The sequence below is a fragment of the Vanessa tameamea genome, chromosome 4 (assembly GCF_037043105.1).
Source record: "Vanessa tameamea isolate UH-Manoa-2023 chromosome 4, ilVanTame1 primary haplotype, whole genome shotgun sequence".
NCBI lineage: Eukaryota > Metazoa > Arthropoda > Insecta > Lepidoptera > Nymphalidae > Vanessa > Vanessa tameamea.
Window position 1 is genome coordinate 9,386,021 of NC_087312.1, and position 24,875 is coordinate 9,410,895.

A 24,875-nucleotide genomic window follows, 5' to 3' on the forward strand; every position below is an offset into this window, starting at 1 on the left:
TCAAATTACAAAAGTTAAAACTATTATTTGTTTAAAATAAGATCTATTTCCCATCTTTATTGAGTAGGGTCCAACGAAAAAAAATCAAACCGTTACTTCTTATTATTTTAAAAAATTCCCGCTGTAGCATTAGTTTAACATTGACAGAGCGATGTTTTTACTCTGTCTCACAACCGATTTAAATATTTGTTATCTCGCTCATTGCGTATGAAACGGCAGCGAGTAGCGACCACGACCGGGGTACTCACTACTCAGTAATCGCATTCATAAAATCACAGGCCACACATGCGCCGAGGTGGCTACTCGCCTATTACGCGTCACACGTTTCACGTACTTTTTGACGTCAACTTCTCTTCGTGTCTAGTTTGGGAGATCGTAAAGATGGTAACAGAAAGTGAATCAGTCGTGTAATAAATACCGCTTCGAACAGTTCGTAAGTTTTCGTTTCACACAGTGTAGCATTTGAAGCTCACTGAGCCACGTGCATTTTGTTTATCGCTGTTCGTGATTGATTTTTGCGGCATGGGCGAAGAAACTCAAGCCGGCGACGGAAAAGTGACATTAAAACGTAAAATAACGCTATTTAATGGTGTTGGTATAATAATTGGGACAATAATTGGCTCAGGAATATTTATATCTCCGACTGGAGTTTTTCTTTACACGGGGTGAGTAAATGTGTCAAAATTCCCGCCTCTACATTTCTATTAATATTGTTTTTGCTCGCAAAATAGAAATAACGCAATGCGCATGCTCTGTTGTTTAATTTGTAATAAATTAACAAAAATAGGAACTTCATTAAACACGAAATATATTCAATGGCGAAAATGGTGAAAACGGTTACAATAAATAGGTACATACGTTATTTGTTTTTAAAGAAATAGAACACGTAGATATAATATATAGAGTAACGATATTATTGAAAAAAATATAATAATTATTAATTTAGGCATCTTTTTTTTTTTAGTAATGGTTTGCAATTAGTATCTAATTTAGCCGTAAATGTAATATTAAAGAGGGCTCTACTTAGTTTGAATAGTTTTGAATGAAGCATGAAAGCAGATGATAATATATGAGCCATTGTGAAAAATTGTAGTAATTCACGTTGTAAGAGGCAATAAGATTAAAAAAACAAATAATAAGCTAATAAAGTTAATACAATTATGACCGTGACAAATCTTGTTATACAGTTAAGTTTATTTTTTAATAATTATAATTTTACATATTTTAATTTATTAGTAAATGGTTCTCATTACATTATAACAAATTATTATTACATTTTTCCAATTAATAAATTGAAATCTTATAGTACGTATAAACGTTAACAAATAAATGTTATTATAGCTAAAAAAGCTTAAAACTTTACATTAGTAAAGTAACAGCTCACTGCTATTTAAAAGCTTCGTCTTGTGGAGAAATTTTGAAGTATGCTCCACCAAATTGCACCAATGTGAATTTCATTCAAAACACGCGGGTTGGTTTCCATTGTATCTGACCGCATGATTAATTGTTACGAAAAGCTATGAACCTGCAATTTTTCCATAAGATTCGCGTAGTATTAAAAATGGAGTTGCCTTTAATAATTATTAATTATTTTAAAAGAAAGGAAATGAAACGCAATAATTGTGCAGAATTCAGACATACCTGCAATAACCTTTAGCCTTCAGTATTAGGCAGCTAAGTGTATATCTTTGCATTAATTTCTTAATTTTTGTTGAACACGAGTAACTGTATGCAAATTCAATTTTATAAACTTGATTCTTGAGGCAGTAACTACATGTATTTAGACCAGTATAACTGAGAATATAATGGTATAGATTTCGTCGAGGAATTGATTAAAATTTATTATTATTAATGAAGTTATTACATTTATAACACTTGAACGAATGGTACTGCCATTTTTTTATTTGCCACAGATAGGCGGTGTGGCATATTATGCACAAAACCCTACGACCAATTGTAATTACTCATACATCTGTACATATCATTGAACTCCTCCTAAACGATTGGTGTTTTTTTTTGTGTAATTGAATGGGTACCTGTGTTTTTTTAGATCGGACCGGAGGCGTTGCGCTAAAGTCGTAGATTTTTTTATAATATTAAATTATTATATCATTATTATTACACGCGTACGTAAAATAATTTATTATTGACATGTATAGATAACGCTGATCTGGGAAGAGGAAAAGGCGATACATTAAATATAATGTTTATCATTTTCCTATAGTAAAATAAAACCAATCAAGAGTTTTTTTATAAGAACTTATGACTCACCTAATAATACTTAGTTAAATGTAATATACCACTGTATCAGAAAATAGATAGATTAACTCATTATTCTAAGTCATTACTTATATTAATTACTCACAGTTAGATTTATATATATATCATGAAATAATTTTCATGGAGAGAGAATAGTAGTAATATTATTTGAAAAGACAACACAATTTTTTTTGTTCACGATACCTAAGTCGCGAGTAAAGTCAGTCTATAAAATTTACTATACTATATTCTAACCACAATAGGACATAAGGCAAATAAACTACAATTGACGGCGAATTCATGCGATATCATTGATCGAGAGCTTGAATAATCTACGGTATTATTCATTATTGATTTGCGAAAAATTGCATTTTGAACGTCGACGAAGCTGTTGTCGGAACTTTGGAAGTAAAATTAAGTTGGATATAAGTAGTAAAGTGGATTAGTGGTGCGTTATAAATAAATATATAATAATCAAGAACACTTCGGATAGACTACCTACGTAAATCTAAGGTTCAAGGAATAAAGATAAACAATCAAACAAACTGGAACTATAGATCGTTATGGATCTTGTCATTATTATTATAAAGTAGCAACAGCCTGTAAATATCCCATTGCTGGGCTAAAGCCGCCTCTCTTTTTGAGAAGATATTTAAGTGTAGCCTTTTCACCAAACGGCATTAGAGCCGCTGCTCTGGAGTCACATGTGGCAGATATTCATCCGATACATGCAGGTCTTCATAATATTTTCGTTCACCGCCAAGAACTAGATGAGCACGTGAAACTTCAGTCACTGCTTGCCTGGGTTTGTGCCCGCAATTATCGGTTAAAATTTACGTGTTCTAACTACTCAAATTATACCTACATATGCATATTTAAACTGTAAAACATGCTATTGTGTGATGTAATGATTGAATGAACCATTTGGCCTGACAGCTTGAAACAAGAATAATAATAGACCTTTTTTATCGCAGCGTAATATTTCAAGACTAGGATTAAGACAACTTGTTAAATGTTCCTTAGTTTTATACAATCTTAATCACTCCAGAACGGTTAAACTGATCTGGAATAGCACATAGGTTTTTAGTTTGGTTCCTAGGTTTCTAGTTCTACATTCTTTCAATAGAAAAACACTTAAGATTTAAAATAAGACAATGCGTAATAAGCTGTTAAATAGGATTGTGTGGGTCGACTAAACAGTTATGTGGACCATAACTGGAACATTCTGTCTGTTTTGACAATTTATAGTCAGACATAAAAAACTTACAAAATAATCTTGAATGAAATATTATTATGACTTGAAAAATCTTTCCGTTTCAAAATTTTTGACGGTCACATCGTTTATTTTTTGTTCGCCGTTTGTTCGCTTATTTTTTCCGCCATTTCGGTAATATCTTCTGGAAAGAATTAGTGTACAATACATGTAGTATTGTACACTAATTCTTTCCGTTGGGCTTTTCTAAGAAATAACTCAATTGTAGAACAATATTGTGAAAGAAAGTCAGAAATTCATAAAGCAAATTGTCAATCTTAATAATTATAACATTTATACGATATTAAAAATGAAACGAAGATAAATCAGTTGGCAACATTTCATGAGTGAGATTCGATGTAAATTCTTACAGAATAGTGATCGTAACAGTTCGTGTCTAATGTATAATTATAACTGAATAAATATATATATAGATATATATTAAAGGTTTGTATTACGCACCAAGTCAGTTGAAAATTAGAATTAATTTCACAAATAAGAGAATGGGTATCAATTTTCATCTTCAATTTTAACTGTACCAATTAACACAAGTACTTGTAATGTATTCCTTTAATTGTCATGTGGAAGGATTAAAGTTATATAATGTTTTATATTTCAGTACCCGTTTTTATTGAAAACAAAATTTAAATATTTCTGATAAGCTTAAGATAAAAATATCAAAATATTCTTAATTTTGAATCGCCAATTTATTGAATAAAATGTAAAGCTAAGACAGATTCTAAAAGTTGATTCTACTGAAAAGAACCGACGAGAAACTCATTAGTTACCCTTTTCCACCAATTTACATAGTTGTAATAATTAAATACTATTAAATTTATTAGTTATCCTCTACCAGAAATGCCAACTCTACCGTATCATATATGCTTTTATTGAGTAATAATATCTCTTTCTAATTTTTTTTTTATGAAATTGATATTTATTAATTTGAAATAATTTCCATCCAGTTGAGCTAAAAATTTGGACACACTTCTGGCAACAGAGAGATAAAGCTTATAGCAAACAACACACGCAAAAGAGATACACATTAAACAGCGAATTAAAGAGAAAAAATATCATATAACTATTAACTAGCTACATATTATACTATTATATGAAAATACTGATATTGATCATAATACATATTAGAATTATATAAAATTTTGTGTATACTAAAAGATTTTCCTTAAAAATATTTTTTTACTAAAAACTATTTGATTTCTTTATTTTCTTATAGCAACACAAATTATTAATTGTAATGTTTACAGTAATTAAATCGAACTTGCTAAATACAGTTGAATAGTGAACGCAACGAGTTGGCAACAGGGCCAAGGCTGATCAGAACCTAGTTTATCGACACACCAAAGTTATCACCTTTCCGAAACGACCCTTAGTTTATTTAAATGTTTAGCACGTCATACTTAAAACTACAAAATCGTTTTTATTTCATTTACAATCACGATAATAACCGATCGTGTTTGTAAATTTAATGAAAACATTTTTGTAGTTTTAGTAACATAGGCACACGACCTACCTAATCTTCTTTTCTTGCCATAGTTTTACGAATGTGTAATGACTTTTTACTCACCAATAGTTTTGCTTGAGGTTTATATTTTTGATACAACCACTTTGGTGGTAAGGCTTTTTGCAAGCCCGCCTGAGTAGGTACCATTCACTCATCAGATATTCTACCGCCAAACAACAATACTTACTATACTTATGTTCCAGTTTGAAAGACGAGTGAGCCAGAGTAACTATAGTGAGCCGATGTAAGGATTGGTTAATATTTCTTACAGCGCCATTGTCTATGGGCGCTGGTGACCACTTACCATCAGGTGGCCCATATGCTCGTCCGCCAACCAATGCCATAAATATAAAAAAAGTGTTTTCTAATAATAATCTTCCATCGGTCTTTTGAATTGTGAAAACCGAATCTACATTAATTTAGTATATAAAATTACTAAATTCATTGCTATTAGGGGACTTTGTTACATTTTATGTAGAGACACATTACTTCTTTATTTTTTTTTAAAAGCGATAAATGTTAATCCTAAGCGAAGTCATATGTCATATCCTATTTCACTGTGGTTTCACCCAAATACCAATCCTTCTCAGATCATGTTATAGGAGCACACCGTATAAGTACGTACGCAGTAAACAGTATTATATTTCATTCCATTTCGTGGAAAATTCTTATGGAGTTGATTATAAGAAACGAAACTGTTAGCGGTGTCACAACTCACACAGTGATCACTTCCTGTATCATTTTTTATGAAATTATGCAACATCAATTTTTACTAGTAAACTTATTGTGTTAAATTTAATTTTTGTTTTTAACGTTTTATTCGTATATTGATGTATTATTTATTTGTTACAGATCAGTAGCCGCGTCTTTACTGATATGGCTCGTGTGTGGGCTATTATCGACATTAGGGGCACTCTGCTACGCCGAACTCGGCACCTCAATATGCCGGTCGGGCGGTGATTACGCTTACATCTATACCGCTTTCGGTCCCTTGCCTGCCTTCCTGAGGATGTGGATAGCTCTACTTATCATCAGACCGACGACCCAGGCAATCGTGGCGCTCACGTTTGGACATTATGTCGTTAAGCCATTCTTCCCCGAATGTGATCCACCTCAAGATGCCGTCAAACTTCTTGCTGCTGTTTGTCTATGTGAGTAAAATTAGGTTGTATAATTTGAAATTTAAAAAATATTGAACAAAAACTTAAAAGGCTCTGAGAATCTTAACTGAAGTTGTATTTAAGACCATTTGGATTATAGTTGTCGAAGGTCACCTCACGAAATTCTCTGAGGATTAGGATTCGAAACATATTTCCTTGTAAATTTTAACCAAAATTTAAGCACTCGAAGTTTTGTACTTTTTATGTTTAAAATATTTCGCATTTTAAGGTCATAGTCAAGTTATAGAAATAACCGTTGACAATGTGAAGAAATACGACAACAAACCACTTTCAAAATTATTAACCTTAATAAATAGTTTATTAATAACATATATTAAATGTACATACCATATATGTAGATATGTTGATATGTGTGATAATTCTCGTAAAATAAAAACGCATTTTTTAGCTGCTGACATACTTAAGGCTTAAGCTATTAGTGCTGACCTTAATTATTCAAGACAGATTAATCAGGCGTTTCAGACAAGACTCATTATTATGATTATCTTACTAGATACTTTATTTTCTTAAAATTGGTGTGTATTATGGGTACCCTACTAGGGAAAATTTAGTATGGTTTAAAAAATATATGATTTCGTCGATATTTTTTGTATCTTTTCAATATATGCGAAGTTACAGGGAAATACTTTGCATGTACATAAATTATAAGTTCAGGAAAAAAAAATGTCAATAGAGAAATTTCTATGAATAAACTCAATGCGTATGTGTATTTTATATTTAAATTAATTCATACATAAACATTCATAAGTCTAATATTCCAATTTTGAAAAATATTATAATTAAGGAGAAACAAACGTTATACCTTATTTCACATAGTAAGTCAGTTTTTATTAAATTTGTTTAAGCAAATCCTATAGAATAATTATATGACTCATAAAGTCATTTCGTTGGCGCCAGTAGGACGACAAACATTATCTACGGGTAAGATCTCATCATAATATAATTACGCTAATCTCTCTCCATATACATTGCTTTAACGAAATTTTGAAAGAAAAGCAAATATGTTGTATCGCAAGTAAAGTATTTCACCTATGGTTAATACAAGCGATAGTCCAGTTAACAAAATTCAAAATTAGTTGGATGATTTTTAGATATTACGCTAAATGGCTGTATGAGTAGAGTCTATGCCGGAGAATGTTGTTAAGAGTGATAATAATACATTACTTATGTATTTAGAAAATGTCAACCAAGATTAGCTTTCTTCGCCATCTTGAAAGGATCCATTTTGTTTTTATTTATAACTTTCGTTATGATATGAAAATTGCGATTATATCTTCGTTGAAATTATCTGGGCTCACTTTTAAAGATTTATGTTAAAAGTATACACAATATATAATAAAATAATATAAAATTAAATAAAAAATATTCACATTAAATGAGACCAAACGATAAATAAAGGAATTCTCTGGTAATATGCATTAAAGAAAAGCATTAGCACACACAGTAATGTAACATAAAGTTAGATTGATTAAATTAATGTATGTTGTAATTACTCAGTCAACAGCCCAGGACTTAAAAAATAAAAAGTTTATCTATTTGCGAGCTCATTTCCATCCTTCGGTTTATTTCACTTTCAATAACACCATGTATATCTTGGGAATAAATACAGTTACTTCAAAGCTATTAAATGCCTTGCAGATACCGGTAATACAGTTCGCTGTCCTTTTGAGTGTAAATATGATCGTCGCCACTGCGATCTTGGGCTATTATATTATCCTATTAAATGTTTTACTTCTGACTCGATTTAAAATAGTTTAGTTTTTACATAGTTTTATTGTTATTTTTATTAAAACTTTCAATACTAATTTAAGACGAAATGAAAAGAGAAAAGAAATATAATAACATTTACGGTTTTTTATAACAAAGTTGATGTGATATTTCACATATAGAAAATTTTAAAGTCCGATCTGAGCTTATATAGCAAATAAAATAATAAATAAATCGAAAGTTTAAAATAATATGTTTGTTGTAGATAGTTAAGAGATTAATTTTATTTATGTAAAGAGATCAAAATCAGTCAATGTCTACTAAATACGGCACACCGCTTGTACGAGTATATGTGTATATAGAGACGCCCCAGATCACTGATCATTGTCAATACGAGAGATTGATCAGAGGTTGGGCATCGGATATTCACTTCATCCTATTACACCAGACTAAATGAGTTCGTAAATTGACATACAGTCAATGTATGAATCATTGATACTTTCCTCAATACAAATGTCGCATACTTTGAATTTAAAGACATAAAATGATATAATCGATTTAAATAAAATCGGGACAGAATAGTATCTTGGGATACTCCCCATAATATGTACCGAGATTAACGAAATATTGATGAGCTTAGTGCGTGCTAAAAGGTCGCGTATAGTATCCGTTTATTTTTATTAAAAAGTCAAAGTCAAAGTCAAAAATCTTTATTCAATATGGAAGTGTTACACTTGCTTATTGAAAGTCAAAAATCTTCCACTGGTTCAGAAATTAACACCTCGGACCTGAGAAGAACCGGTGAACGGAACTCAGCGGGTTTTTTTTAAATTTCATAATAACAAGTATGAAAACAAGCAATCAATGCTTGTTTTCATGTACAATAATAATAAACATATTTTCGTTATTTGAAACAACCTGGAGGCGATCATCTCATTCCCAAGGTGTGCAATCAGTTATCATATTAGTTCATAACAAAAACCTTTATTAAATATATAACAACTCGTGTTATTGACTCCACTACTGACAGGGCTAGTTTATTTTACGTCCAAAGAATTGGAATTAGGATTCAACGGCAAAATTGTGTTGGTATTCTTGCTAACATTCCGTAGCTAATTTCTATATTTAATTACTTATTTAAGTACTTTTAAAATATAGGTGTACTATATACTTTAACTATTGTCCTAAACTTAAAGTTTGTCAGTCATATTGATATGACTGACCACTTAGAAGCGTATATTTAATTTAAAAGGTCAATCAAAAGGTAAATCTCATTATTTTCAATATTAAACAGAATTATTAATGCGATCGGGTAAATTTTATTGAAATAATGATATGAAGGAATTTATGACAAGCAGATTCGAAATATTCATAATTAATGATATTCGCGCAACATTAAAGGTAAACATTATTAGTTGTTATTCATAAGGGAGCTTTAATGTAATCATATAATTGTTCATTCGAGTCTTCGAGTATATATTCTAGTATAAATCATAGTCGAACAATGTAGCTTATATAGCAATAATAGGCAAAAACCCTATGAGACTCGCAATCCTGAGGTTCAAAGCTTAGTTACAGTTAAAGGTGCCTGGAAGTGCACTAAAAGGCTGGTTCTTCGCGTTCTCCGTTAGACTCAGATGCTGCGATGATGAGTCCGCGCAAACAATTTTGTCGGAGTTATATATCTTCAGCGCTGAAAGTTTTGAGATTGGTTACTATGGCACTATTCGTTCAATAGGATTTTTTTAATTTTTTACGTAATATATACACATATAGGATTTGAAAAATAAATTGAAACATATGTCCAGCAAATGAAACAAAATTTAATTCGTAGGAAGAAAATTATATATGAACATATTTTGTTATATTAGCAAAATGATTACAATTTTATTTAATTTTTCTTTTTAAATACATTGTCACATTTTAAAACATAATTAAAGAAATTGCGTAAATTATGTTGCAAGTGATATTTTTTACATAAATGTGTTAGGTATTGATACACTAACATACTTTAAAAACTGTCTGTAATTTATCTTCCTTGTTGTTGCGGAAATTTCCACTTAACCCAATTACTGTTCGGAGAGTAAGAGTTAGGACATATAAACATACAGTTGTATATTCTCATTATAAGTATGTTAGTTTACGAGTGAATATGACGCAGGGAGAAACTTTAAACTAAAGCCTACAAAATTTCGTGTCGTCAAAGTATGTTATTTGCGACGATTTCCTTTATGTATATTCATCTAGTGGAACAAGCGAATACAAGTCTTGTATCGGTATAGTCTCGGTTTATAGAGAAATATATAAGATAAAACGCATTTACCTATTTAATTAATATGTTTTTACATTGAAGACTTAACCCAATATTAAAATTAAAAACTGTACATAATATGACCGCGTTGAATTGTGGTTGAAATGCTAGTACTATTTATTATCCTTGGCTGGATACTCTGGACGAAACTAAGCTCACTTCTCTGTCACCAGTGGAGTGCCAGATAGAATGTTACATCTTTAAGACATTTTTTGCGCTATTACTCAAGTTATTCCAACAATATTAGTAAAATTTCACAGAGATTTTTTTTTCGAATGTTATTTATGTAGTTATATTTCGTTATAATATAATCCGTGTGCTGTATTAGAGTAAGTGATTGGTATTTTATCCTTGTGTTGCATAAGAACTTAGGTGATCTTGTGGTTAGATTAAGTGAATCTTAGCCGAATATTATGAGTACCCAGACAAGCACTTATTAATTTTCAGGTGTTTAATTTGGGTTTATAATTAATCTCCATTTTCATGTCTAGAATGAAAATCTACCTCATGACTTTTATATTCTGTCAAAATCCTTTTTTTATAGATGAGTAAATAGGCGAACTGATGGAAAGTGCCCACCATCGTCCATAGAAATTTGCTTAAACACCAGAATATTAACCATTCATTACAACATCAAAGCGGTACAAACTGAGATGAAACTTTATATCTTACTGGCTCATTTACCAAACAACAATACTGAGTATTGTTGTTTGGGGGTGGAATATGTCATGAGTAGATATTATACCTACTCAGACCGGCTTGCACAAAGCCCTACCACCACGTAAAGTATTTATATAATGTTTACAACAATATTAAAATTTTTCATTTATTGACGACCTCGTTACAGTTTTTGTCTGTGGAATAATTACGGTCCACATAATTATGGTTTGGCTTGTAGTATTGATTATCTCAGAGAAAAGGTTCAAGGAATCAGTTATCAGAGGACAATGTTGTAGACGCGATATTTTAATCGCATGCATAATGAAGATACAAATTTAGATTGATAAATATGTTCGCAATAAATCATATATGTGTCTGTCCGTGTCAAAGATATAAATCTGATGCATTATTCCTGACATTTATTTTTCCTCTGATTTATTAGTATTTTTTTTTATTATTTATTTATTAGTACCTGAGTGGTGAGTGGTCACCATCGGTCATAAACATGGGCACTTTACGAAATATGAACCATTGACAAAAGTCACTAATCTTACCTAAGGTAACGTTGAGATGTCGTGCCCGAAGCACAAGGAACATAATAACATTGTAGTGTTAGTTACACGGGTACATAAATGAAGGAATATTGTACATAAAGGTGATTTTTTGAATCCTTGCTACTTTTATTTATTTCACAATCATATCAACGTGGACCTGTGGACTTCCTGCTTTACGTAGGTACATATACACACAAATTATATGTTTAATAATTTTAAATTAAATAAATTATTCTCTGACAGGTGTGCTGACAGCAATCAATTGCATTAGTGTGAGATGGACGATGCGCATACAAGACGTGTTTACAACATCGAAGCTTTTAGCTTTGGTCGTTATCATAATATCAGGATTATACTACATATGCATCGGTAAGTGACAACATAAAACAGTACCTATAATAACAAAAAAAAAACAGCTGATTATTCCTTATTGGATAAAATAATGCACAGACTCAATAATTTGTGAACTATGTGCATATCATAAACAAACGTGGGTTAAATACAAGTTAATACCACTTTGTTTTCACGTGTTTAATTTGTGTTAATAACTCATCACGGATTCTGTATTAAAGAAAAACATCTTAAGGAAACCGGCATATCGTCGTTGCGCCTGCAAAAGTCGTTATGTGTTTTTTTTTATTATTTTTAGATTTTTATGCCGTTTTAATCGTTATTTCAATTTATGTAGCTTTCGATGTGTGAACGTCACAAAGCTAAATTTTAAAACTTTTAAATTATTATTGAAGTTATCACAAAACAGTTTTTAGAGTACGTGCGTATTGAAAACACATAGCGACTTTTGCAGGGGGAACGACGATATGTTGATTAATTCAAAAATTTGTCGAACAATCAAAACATTATTCTGTATGTGAGAGTGAGACGGGTGTTTGACACTACAGGAGTAACACCCGAGTAGCATACGATTAACTGGCTTAACGTATTTTTCGAGGAACAAGTGTATCACATCCGACTTCTTAATTCCAGGCTGTGAAAATGTCTTAAAGAACAGTTGATATTAATAACCTTAATTGGGTCTACCCAGAATTCGAATCTCGACATCACCGCAAGTAAATATCGCAAATTATATTTTAATATATCTTAGGTACTTTTGAGTCCCTATTCTAGCTGTGACACATTTAAAAGGTGTATAACATTTACAAATTCACAAAAGAAAAAATCTTTTAAAATCTTGAAAAATCGTGAGCAATAATGTAATATGTACTTATAGAACTGTTATATAATTTAACAAAGTTAAATATAAGTATGATAAAAATTTAAGTAAACATTTTAGATAAGGTCCTAAATACCTCTCAGATAGGAATATATTTTAGTATCTCTTTGAAACTTCTCAATAACGTATTATTTTGAACACAACATTATTCTTGTTACATTATCGGAGTTCCATTTTGTAATCTTACGCGAATTGATATATAAATATATAATTAAATCTATTTTAATACAAACTAGGTACCGAGAGTATTTTAGTAGCCAAAAGGTAAATGAACTGACGACTACAACATAAAAAGTTCCGGCTTGTTAAATATTTCGACATGTTTGAACTAAATTAACTCATTTTATGTTCTTACGTCTGTTGTCAACGTTTTTATTCCATTATGTCAAGCCAATTACACCGCCGGCGCGAGAATCGATACAATAGGGATAAAGTTTCACAAATTTAACGCACGTAAATGACTGTATACGTATTATCTATACTTAATATTATAAATGCAAAAGTAAATCTGTCTGTTTGTTGCGAACCGAATTTGATGAAATTGTTATGTAGCAACTTCAATGCTGGCGAAGCCGCGGGTGACATCTGGTGGTTAATTAATATATTTTAAATTCAATTCACATCTACTTGTGGTGCATGTCTGTCTCGTTGGTCTATTGGGTATAGGCAAATCCCAAGGTCATGTGATCAAGCGAATTGAAAAAAAGTAGTTTTTTTATTTTTATCCAGATATTCAGATAGTAATAGTCCGGAGTCTGGAAATTGAGAGTGCTTAAACTTGCGTGCCTCAGAAAGCATGTAAAACCAGCCTTAGTCTGATATCTGAAATGAAGTTTTAGATTCGTTAACAGAAAGTGTAATGTATTTGAATGTGCTTTATTTTATGCAGGCCATCACGAAAACTTCCAGAATGCTTTCGAAGGCGAGTATAGTGCCGGAAAGGTGGCTTTAGCGTTCTATTCGGGTCTATTTGCGTTCGGAGGCTGGAACTACCTTAACTTCGTCACTGAAGAACTGCAAGATCCTTATAAGTAAGTACATAATACCTTATATTATTATAGAATTACTATCGATTTATAGTGTGATGTATCAAATAATAATCATTTTTGGAGATTGGTGTAACATTCACAAAAACATACATGACATACAGATAAAAGACGTAATAAACGGATCAATGCTTATGAAGATATAACAAGCAGATACAGTTACAAAATAAATTAAAACATATCGGTAGTAAGTAGACATATAATTTTAAAATAATTATTTATCTAACGAAAAATAATATTTTATGTAAATTAAATTTAAAAAAACTATGGATTTAGAACTAAATTAGACAGAGTCAACCCCTTTATATAAGTTTCAATTGAATGAATGAATGCATAAACGAATTTAGGTTTGGTCTTCGCTCTGAATGGTATATTCATCGTATATTAAATTTGTAAACCGTCCGTCTTGTTACTCAGAAAACTTTATTTCAAATTAATAAGATTTCGATTTACAGTCGGACTGTGTCGTATGAAAATATAACTTAGCCTGCGGTTAGCATGACGTGAACTTGTTGTTTATTTTTATTGACACTTCAATAAATATTTCCTGTAATTCAAATAAAATAACCTATTATATTTATTATAATAGCTTTAGTCTATTATCGAGAAATAAGGATAAGTTTATAATGCCAAGTTTCCGACTCCACGGTTGATAAATCTTTCCTGGGGCAAGGCATTCGTTTCTTTAATAAATTTCCGCAAATATTTTTAACTATGCCGATCCATAATTTGGCATCGTTTGTTAAAAAAACATAAATAAATAAGGCATATCGTTTAACACGAGATGATGAAAAAACGTGGAACTTATACTTGTTGATTTTCGGGCAGATTATATTATATGACTTAAATTGTATTTGATTAACAACATAACTTTGTATTTCAAAATTTGGAAAAGAGTAACAACTGATTTACTTGCTGGTTCTTCTCGGTAAAATATACATTCCCAACCGGTGGTAGCCTTACGTTTATGCGCTATAAATGCGCTTTCGCTAGATTTGTATTAATACAATGAAAATATCATCATTCATCCATTCATCCTCCTGCCCTTATCTCAATTTTATTAGGGCCAGCGCAGCATATCTTCTTCTTCCATACTTCTCTGTGTAACGTCATCTCACAAGTAACATTCTTTCTAGCCATATCGTCTTTCAATCCATCCATTGTTGCTTTGGTCGTCCCCTACCTCTATATCCATGAAAATACAATGAAAATAATCGTGAGAAAAAAGTTTTAGTTGAAATTCTGTCGCTTATAATAAATATTTCATAACAACCAAATTATAAAGAGGCCTGCTAGTCGCAATAGTTTAACGGTATACGGGTTGTGAAGAGATGTAAAAATCGGTTGTTCGATCCTAGCTCTAATGTCCTTGCCCTTTGCGGTATCGTTTAGGTTAAGGAAAAATACTTATTAATATAAAAATGGTCGACGTAAATAATTCTTTAATTTCCTTAAAAAAATAATTTATAACAAATTCTATATTTTATATAAATGAAAGAATAATATTATAATTGTTGCCTAGATCGATTATTACTATACGAGTAAGATATTTATTGCGTTTAAGTTTTCTACGTATTTATCTAACGAGCTTCGTTTGGTATCAGCACGAGTGTCACGCTCCTGATAAAAGTTAAACGGCCTTTTATGTTATATTTAAACTGATATTACAAATGCGAAAGTAACTTTGTCTGTCTTTCTATCTGTCGCTGTTTCACGGCCAAACCACTGAATGAAATTTGATATGAAGCCAGCTTCCAAGCAAGAACATTGGTTGTTCTTTTGCCTAGCACTGACGACTAAAAGGCGAACGAAACCGTGTGGTCGACTATTAGTTTTTTATAAAAACAATATGTTCTGTGGGTTCCTATATTATATACTATAATGTAGTTACTGATATTTTATGTCTTCGAGTAATCATTCATTCATTCATTCACGCTAAACTATTAATAAAGTATTTGACCAATATATTTTTACCTCACCTCCCTCATTCCCCTCTACGGGTGAATGAAAGAATAGTAGCTGATGTCATTCTCCGGGACTCAAACTATCTCCACACCAAATTTCATCGTATTCGGTTCAGCGATTTAAGTTTAAAGAGTTAACAAACAGTTATTTTAGCATTATGTTAGTATAGATTAAAATTAACATTAAATTATATTCGTTATAGTTCAGCAACAATATCTATGAAACATTTTTCCTCGTTAAACTCGAATAACAATAGTGTTTGAAAGAATTATACAAAATACTAAAGTATGAATGACAATAGTTAATTTAAATTTTAACATCTATTAAAAATGTTGTTCTACACAACTGTGTTCTTTTTGTTCGGTTGAATTAACTCGTATTGTGATTTTGTAATCTATTGAATAGATCTGGAGGTTACATATATTTTGCTTTGATATACATACATATTTTACAAAGAAAATCGGGAAATTTTCGCTGTGGACAGTCATCGAATTTTTTTGAAACGAGGCATCTGACTCGGTATAATTAACGTCTTTTTTCTAGGTTCGTATATTCGTATATCGGTTCCGTAGTATTTTTGTTGTATAATAAAGCAGGTTATATTATCGCTCACTTACTCGCATTCTCTACTTTTAACTTTCGTTTAAACTATTTGACATTATTATACAATATAATAGCCTAACTAGTTCACTCATCCCAATTACGCTAATTATATTTATGCTTTAAAATTGATACATAAAATATTTACAATAAAAAAACGACCTCATAAAATAAAGAATCATCCTCAGACCAGACCTCACAAAAAAATTTAATTAAACTGTGAATTGCATTTTTTTAATACAAAGGTAATTTATAGTTGGTACTTAATGTCGGTTCCAGGCCATTAAATATATTTATTCAATAAAAAATGGAATGCATTAAATTTTGTAATTTTAATTTAATTTTTATGTATTCGAAATGATAAATTTATATGTTTTTCAATATAATGTTACGATGCTCTGCATCTACATGTGTAATCAACATGCCTGTTTTGTGATTTAGAAATTATATTCTATTACAAAATAGGTTAGTATATAGTTTTTCTACTTATTCTAGCTCTAGATGTTCAAATAAACCTACACTATATAAAGTTAAGTAACAGAATTACAGTACAAACTGTACAAACACAGTACAAACTGTGTTAGTTTGTAATGGGCTAAGGCCTTCTCTCTCTTTGAGGAGAAGGCTTAGAGTTATTTACACCACGCTGCTCCATTGCGGATTGGTGGACACACTATGGAAATTAGACACATGTAGGTACCTCACGATGTTTTCCTTAACCGCTGAGCACGAGATGATTTATCATACAAAAAATAACACATAAATAAGGCACATGGAAATTCTGAGTTATAACTCGCGATCGTCGGTTAAGATTTTTAAAATAACTTTAAACTTTCTAAACATCTCGGCTTAGTTTTATATAACTCTACGATTTTAATTTTAAAAATATAGAGATGAGTAAGCGTAGAGCGCGATTTAAGCGAACGTTTTATTTTTATTTACTCCCAACAGTGAACAGTCAACTAAGCTAGAGAAGATTGACACAGTTAATGAAAGTGGACAAACCATTTGAAGGAGTTCCCGCGAGAGCTCGGTAAATAGACTTTTATCGAGACGATTCCCGCAGTTGATATATAAAGAGCGCTTGAATATAGAGGGATAAATTGCTGTGAATCTCGGGGGAAATATTAAACAGCTGGTACTATAATTAATAACGTACACATTGATCATTGCTTGATAAAGCGCGCTCGTAAAACAATAGAAGTTGTGTGCGTTTTTTGCACGAGAGTTTTATATGCGGCCTGCTTCTTTTGTGACGATTGAAACACAATAAAAAAAATTAATCAAATCATCATTCATCATTCGCGTGAATTTGAATGTATTCAAATAAATTTTCGTTCAGGGCAGTGTGCAAATCAAACACGAAAGCTGAATATTTGCGTTTAGAATTTTGTAGATTTCGTGGCACGCCGCCTGTCTGACAGTAATCTTCTTTGGGTATATATTTGCTGGTTAATTGGTCACCTGCAAATATATTATGCTGGTTGAGATGCTTACGTTACTATATTATAACGTGAATGTTTAAAGAAATTACCTTAATTAAATTCTACCTAAACAAAGAAAATTATTATTCTAACGTTTGCAAGTAAAACATGAACTGATTATCGAAGACCGTGCGAGAACCTCAACACGTTTCTAATCAAGTAACTCGTCTGTTAACTGTCGTTGTTTATAGAACTGATTTTAAATGTAAATTTATTTTTTGTATATACGATTGTGATTCGAGATAAGCCGAAGTCATATTTAAGTTTGAAGAAAAAAAACCGCCCCAAAAATGAAATAGAGGTTAGTCACTGACTTGCTTAAAAAGATTAATTATAATAAAGATATATTTACCATACCTATATGAAAGTAATTCACGATTACCTATAAAGATTTTTTAATCTATAATATACCTTTTATTGTATAATGTCCACTGTATAGAGATTGAATGACGTATTCATACATGTTTCGTTATCGTAATTCAAGTGACCGTGTCAGGTCGTATGTACATACATATGTATCGACATCTACATATATTTCACTTTCATTCGGCGCCTTTGCTCTTATCTTATTTTATACATTATTCATACAATCCTTACTCAGCGCGTCAGCTTCATACATATACTACATGCAATATAACTTAAATGGACATGTTTGGTTTATTTGTGTGTGTATTTTTAAATAATCGTGGGATACATTATTGTTCATAAAAAGGGTACAAAATTTCATTTCGAATAGGTGAGTCATTGTGGGTTTCCAGTTCGTTTTAAATAGGGGAAGACATTTTACATTAATATGACTTTGAAATATACCAACGAACTATGTATATACTTACCATGCATACACAAGGGGAACATACCGGCGGCGGAGAGGCCATAGTGGCATACGAGAGCGTCAAGTCGTTTGTCGTCACAGCATAAGTCGGTCTAACCCCCTCAAGGCGCGCCAATGATGCTTAATATGAAAATTGATTTCAAGTACTAATATTTGTTTGATTCGACTACAAAAATGTGTACGACACCTACCTTTTTTGAACGAATAATATTTACTTACAGCCAAATTCGCGCGGCTCTCTGATCCTATCTTGCACTTTTCCTTTTCGCACGATATTTCTTTGTCTGCTTACCGACTATCGATAGTACCTAGTTTTATCGATAGTAGGTATTTGTTGTCTAATGTAATTCTATATATGATTTTTGTCACATTTGAAATAATTTTAGCGGCTTTGGAATATTCCCCCGAGTTTGATTAACCGTCTTTGTTCTTTTTTATCTCACGTGATCAAAAATAACATCAACTTCAATTTATTATTATATCCGATGTGTACGCAATAATAAACCTTGAATTGTGATTTCGTTAAAACCGAATAAGTTAAATCAAAGAAAAATGGTATCGCCAATTTTATCCCAGCGAATTTTATTAGGAAGTCGAGAGTGGAGTTGATGTTGGGGGACCAAATATTACCGAGGCAATTTTTTTTTAACTTATTTTAGAGTATAAATAAAAATATTACTAGATCATATAATACGTTACGACGATATCAATTATCATCGTAATTGTCAAATAAAGTTATGTTTTATTTGAATATATTTGCTGTGTCAGGCTCTAATAAATCATTTTAAAAGTTTATAGCTTTTATATGAAATATATGTTACTGAATGTTTTGTTATAAATACTCGACTGAAAAGAATCGGCTCTAGTAATGATTCTTTTTTATATGTACGTAGGCTATTAATTTATTTAGTAATATATATATTAGCTATTCAAGAAACCTTTTATGTTTTATAAGTTTTCTTTTCTCATTTTAAGAACTACATAGTCATCATATTGACCATATGATGACTATGTAGTTCTCGTAAGGCTAACTTATATAAAACAAAAACTAAACTATCACTAACTTAAAACTAATTAATTCTACGATTCATATTATTGCGCATCATCTTGTACATCCTTTTTGCTGCTGCGGATGTTGGATTAGTCAAAACGATGTTTTCGAATCCCAACATTCTGTCTGGCACCTCACTTCGGACACACTCCGTTAATATGTGAATGTTTTATTAGTTATATAAATAACATTATACCAATTTATATTGTTAAAAATAATGTTGGATTTCAGTTCAAAAAGAGTTTCGCTTTTTATTCGGAACTAGTTTAGAATGTTCATATCGGAAACAACCCGCATTAAACTTATCCACTAGTGACAATATTTACTAGTGACAAAGTATAAATTATATTTATATATTACACCTAATTAGTTTAGATTTTATGAGTTAGGAACAGAGTAACAGACTTTATTTAAATATGTTCATTTATTTAGTTTTTATAAAATTTTAATTTCAATTGATTGAACTTAAAATATAGCAGTACTCGGAACGTAATCAAATAATCAAATATTTTGCAAAAAATATTTTATACCTGATTAAGATGAGATGAGGAGTGACGCAGTAAAGTGAATATTAGATCTATTATTAAACTGACGTGACATGTCGCTATACAATAGAGATTTAATACAATACGATATGTTTAATAATAAAATCACGTTCAATCAACTAGGTTGCAAGCAAATGTTCGTACTGATTGATTTCTAACTACCCACAAAATTATTATTATATACAACTAATATAAAGTTAAATCAAATAGATAATTGATTGATGCAAAGGTTAAACTTAAAAATAATCACTTAGATAATTCTAAAAAAAAATACAAAATACAATAAAATGTCACTAAAGTTCGCTTTTCTTTAAGGCAAAGCCTTCAACAATTATAAAACTGGGATAATAATCTTAAAAAGATTAAAGACATGAAAAATTCTGATAATATTTTTTATTTCCATGATAATGCCGTCCCTAATATAATAAAATGCGTTATCTCTTAAGTATGCCAAGGAACTCTTTCATGGTGATAGTTATTGCGTTTCAGGAATTTGCCGCGTGCGATATGGATCGCTATGCCGATGGTGACAATTATTTACGTGATGGCGAACTTGGCCTACTTCGCTGTGGTGTCCAAAATGGAGATGATGTCCAATCCGGCTGTTGCTGCGGTAAGTCTTAATATCTGTAAAATGATTGATAAAAAAGATTAAGTACCTACTGAAATCTCGTTAGCTCTTTTCGTTGAAACTTTCCGAACCGGTAGTTGCTTCTGATTTAGTTCAATAGTAATTATACGAGCTAGATGTTCTGAAAGATACTTTTAGAGTTATGAGATGAATTAAATAAATTAAAGAATAGGATAAAAAGCAAGCGTTCGGCGTAATTTTCATAATTTCTCATATCCATACAGCCATGTCACCAATTTTCGAATGCTTTGAATAAAAATAGCTACAATGTAATTTTTCCGCTGTTAAGAATTCAATGATGATATTATAATTCATATTAATACAATAGTCTAAATCTGATTCATTAGCGTAGCTAGATGAGGTATGGGCACTCTGCAAGGAAACTTGTCGCACTCTCTAGAAAAAGACTAGTAATCCATAATTTTATCCGAACCTAAATTTGTTGAAGCGTGGCCTATTCGAGGCCCCCAGAAATTTCATTCATTCATTTTTAATTATATTTAATTATTAACCAAACCTGCTCCTAAAATGTTCAAATTATATTTAGGTTTTTGAAGAAAATGGCAATATTTCCAGGTTTTCGGTGACCGCCTATTCGGCGGGTGGAGCTGGTTGATCCCCGTATTCGTGGCTCTGTCAACATTCGGAGGAGTCAATGGAGTACTGTTTACGTCAGCGCGCCTCTTCGCTACGGGGGCACAAGAAGGTCACATGCCCGGATTCTTTACTCTGTTCCACGTGGACAAGCAGACGCCGATACCATCACTTATATTTACAGTAAGTGATTTTGAATTTACAATTTTTTTTTTTTTCGACTTTTCAAATCCAACTAAAGTGTTTTCCTTACTTTTATAAAATAATAACAATCAAATCAAATAAATGCATATAATATATAACGAAATTCAAATATCACTGAAATTTTCATAACATAAACCTCATTATTGCTTTCATATAAGATGTTAGTGTCCCGACTTGTAATAGATTCGAGAAAGTGAAAACGAACATAAAATAAATATCGTGTTTTGTTTTTCTATTAGTATGTATGTCATATGAAAGATAAACTCGCGTAATATATTGGGCGTGCTGAATTTGCGGAACTGAATTAAAGACAAACTTATTACCGTGAAGCTATTCTCTAAATACATGACGAAACTATCGACGCAAAACTCGATCGTTAAATTACTCGTGAAATCTTAGAAACCGACATTAATTGCTAGGCTATTTTGATATCTGTATCCTTTAAATATTTTCATTATAATTATAGTAAATGTCACATAATAAATATAGATTTTTCTGTGATTTTCTGTGATGTTTCTGTAGGGCTATTCTGTAACAAGAAATTCAAATCTCATCGTAGAACACGACTGTGAAAACACTGAATGTGATATGTGACATTGACTATAATAATTATAAAATTTAGGTATAGAAGTGAATTCCTACAGAATCGCTCTGCTGTTTGACATTTCGCGGATCGTATATGCCGGTTAGTTTGGAATTTGTCTTTCAGAATAACTCTGTGATATTTATACAGATTAATTCACTCACGACGGCGCGCCCCTCCACGTTAAATTATTATCGGCGTGCGTGATATGAATGACATTCATGCTTACAATGTGCCTAGTTTGCTTGAAACGACAAAGTTTAAATACACAAAAATACAAATTACTTAAGTTTATTCTACTATACTTTAATTAATTAATTTCGTATTGTGTGAATAGACCTGTATGCAAATTTGACTACAATCATTTTATAAAAAAAAAAAAAAATTTGAAAGATACATTATTTGAGCGTTGTACCGGAAGCCACTTTTCAACATTTTACGATCGGATTGATCATCGAGCGTCCGCTTCTTACAGAATAGCTTTGTTGATAATGATGACATATTGTGACTATTAATGAGAGTAGTCTAGTAACACTTTTGTATGGAACGAGATTACGTCATAGCTAGAAAATTGTTTCTTCTTGTTCTAGGATTTATTTTACAGCCAAAAATTACATCGAAAACTCTATCACGTTTTGTAATATGAAATTAAAATATAATACATATTAATTATAAAATAGATAATTCTATTATTATACTAGCGCTTCTACTACTATTCTACTAGCTTCGCAAGATTTCAGTTTATTATTAAAAAAAATATAATACGATAAAATTATAATTTACCCTAAAAACGCAGGTGTAGCTTTTTACCAGTGATTTTTTTCTGTATTTGGATTAATAGTACCAGATATCACCTACATACAAACCAATTTATTTTAGTTTTGTTTCAGTATTTGTATATATTAATGGAAATTGATATCGCGTTAAAATAACACTGTATTTTATTTCCAGTGCTTCTTCTCACTACTGATGCTGACGACGAGCAATGTCTTCGATCTAATCAATTATTTCTCGCAAACGTTGTGGCTATCCGTCGGCGCGTCAGTCGTCGGCATGCTATGGCTCCGAAGAACCAAGCCCGACATGCCGAGACCTATCAAAGTCAACCTTATCATACCCTACGTCTTCCTCATTGCGATTGGCTGTCTGGTTTTCATACCAGCGATCACCAATCCGATGGACACGGGGATAGGATTAGCGATTCTTCTATCCGGTATCCCAGTGTACTATGTCTGTGTGAAGTGGAAAGGCAAACCACAATGCTACAACGCTTTCTCAGGCTGTGTATTAAAGTTCCTGCAGAAATTATGCTCTTGTATTTACGTCGATTCATTGGAGAAACTATCTAATTGAACGAATGAATGTTGCAATAATGAAGATATATGAGCTTTCTTATAATGGACCAATGTGTACTATTGTACGTTTATAGTTGAAGAGTATTTATTGGATATTTGGTGTCTTATTGATGTTGTTATAGCGTTTACATTTTTATTTATTATACAGCGGAATGGTTTATCGACAGATTAATAAGTAGAATTTATTAACATTACGAGACTAAACTCATAATATATATTTAACTCGTAAATTAATATCTATATCAGTATTTGTAAGCGAATTTTAAATAATATATTATTATCTCGTTTTTTATAATCGTATAAATTATTGGATTAAATAAAAAGACGCGTAAGTTAAATGAATTATAGTTCAAATTGTAAGTTTGACCAAACATTTTTATTAAATAAGAGATCAAGTTGAAGATATCACTCATGTTATGAATTTATATTAAAAAAAACTGGAATTAAAAATATAAATAAGTAATTTTCGCACATAATTTTTATAAAAAAATTTTTTACTGGTTTAATACAACTAATAATACATACGTAATAGAGTATTTTATATTCATTAAGAATTGTAATTGCTCTCTTTGTTTTAAACAAATTTATATTTTAAATTAATTAAAGGATGTTCATTATTTATATACAAATGGTATATGTGTTTTGTCTTATTACAATTTAAATACTGTTTTACTTAAATGTATATAGTATATAATATTAAGTAAGGATATAATACATTCCTAATTTTGTGCGATGTGTTAAGCTATTATTGTGTATAAATATAGTGCTTAAACGAATCCAATGTGCTCTATTTATAACTTATTTTTAATCGACATCATCAATTGAAGACTTATATTTGAAATCTTTTAACTTAAGTAGATATTATTTAAAAATCGGACCATGGCTGTATTGTAACATACCTGTGCCTTGTCAAAGAGGAATGCATGAAATAAACAAAACAAGTACTTTGTCAAATAATATTTTTTTATAATTGTCTGTATAATAAATAGTATGCAAACCAATATTATAAATAGTAATTAGTAAAAAATAAGATATTTAAAGATAGCTTATATAGCTACGATCAAAAATATTATGTAACTGTATTAAATAATTATATAATCTCTTAATGTAGTAGTACAACTCATTACCTAATAAATATTTATATAGTGGCACTAATACTCGAATGCGCACGACTTAATGCAGTCGTATCGTTATGCTGCGTACAGATAAATGAAATAATTCAAACAAAATAAACGCCATCGAATACACTGATTCTCATTGATTCTATATTAACCAGTAAGAATGAAATAATTAAAATTAAACTATGAG

General features: G+C 30.9%; 1 protein-coding gene across 1 annotated transcript; it reads left to right on the top strand.

Annotated features, from left to right (window-relative positions):
• The first annotated feature begins 249 nt into the window (after positions 1 to 249).
• LOC113394545 (large neutral amino acids transporter small subunit 2) lies at positions 250 to 23,737 on the top strand. The gene is made up of 7 exons (XM_026631893.2): positions 250 to 665; positions 5,886 to 6,184; positions 11,690 to 11,815; positions 13,567 to 13,708; positions 20,690 to 20,813; positions 21,408 to 21,608; positions 23,164 to 23,737. The coding sequence occupies exons 1-7, from the start codon at positions 523 to 525 to the stop codon at positions 23,563 to 23,565; spliced, it is 1,437 nt and encodes a 478-aa protein (XP_026487678.2). The 5' UTR covers positions 250 to 522; the 3' UTR covers positions 23,566 to 23,737.
• Positions 23,738 to 24,875: the final 1,138 nt, after the last annotated feature.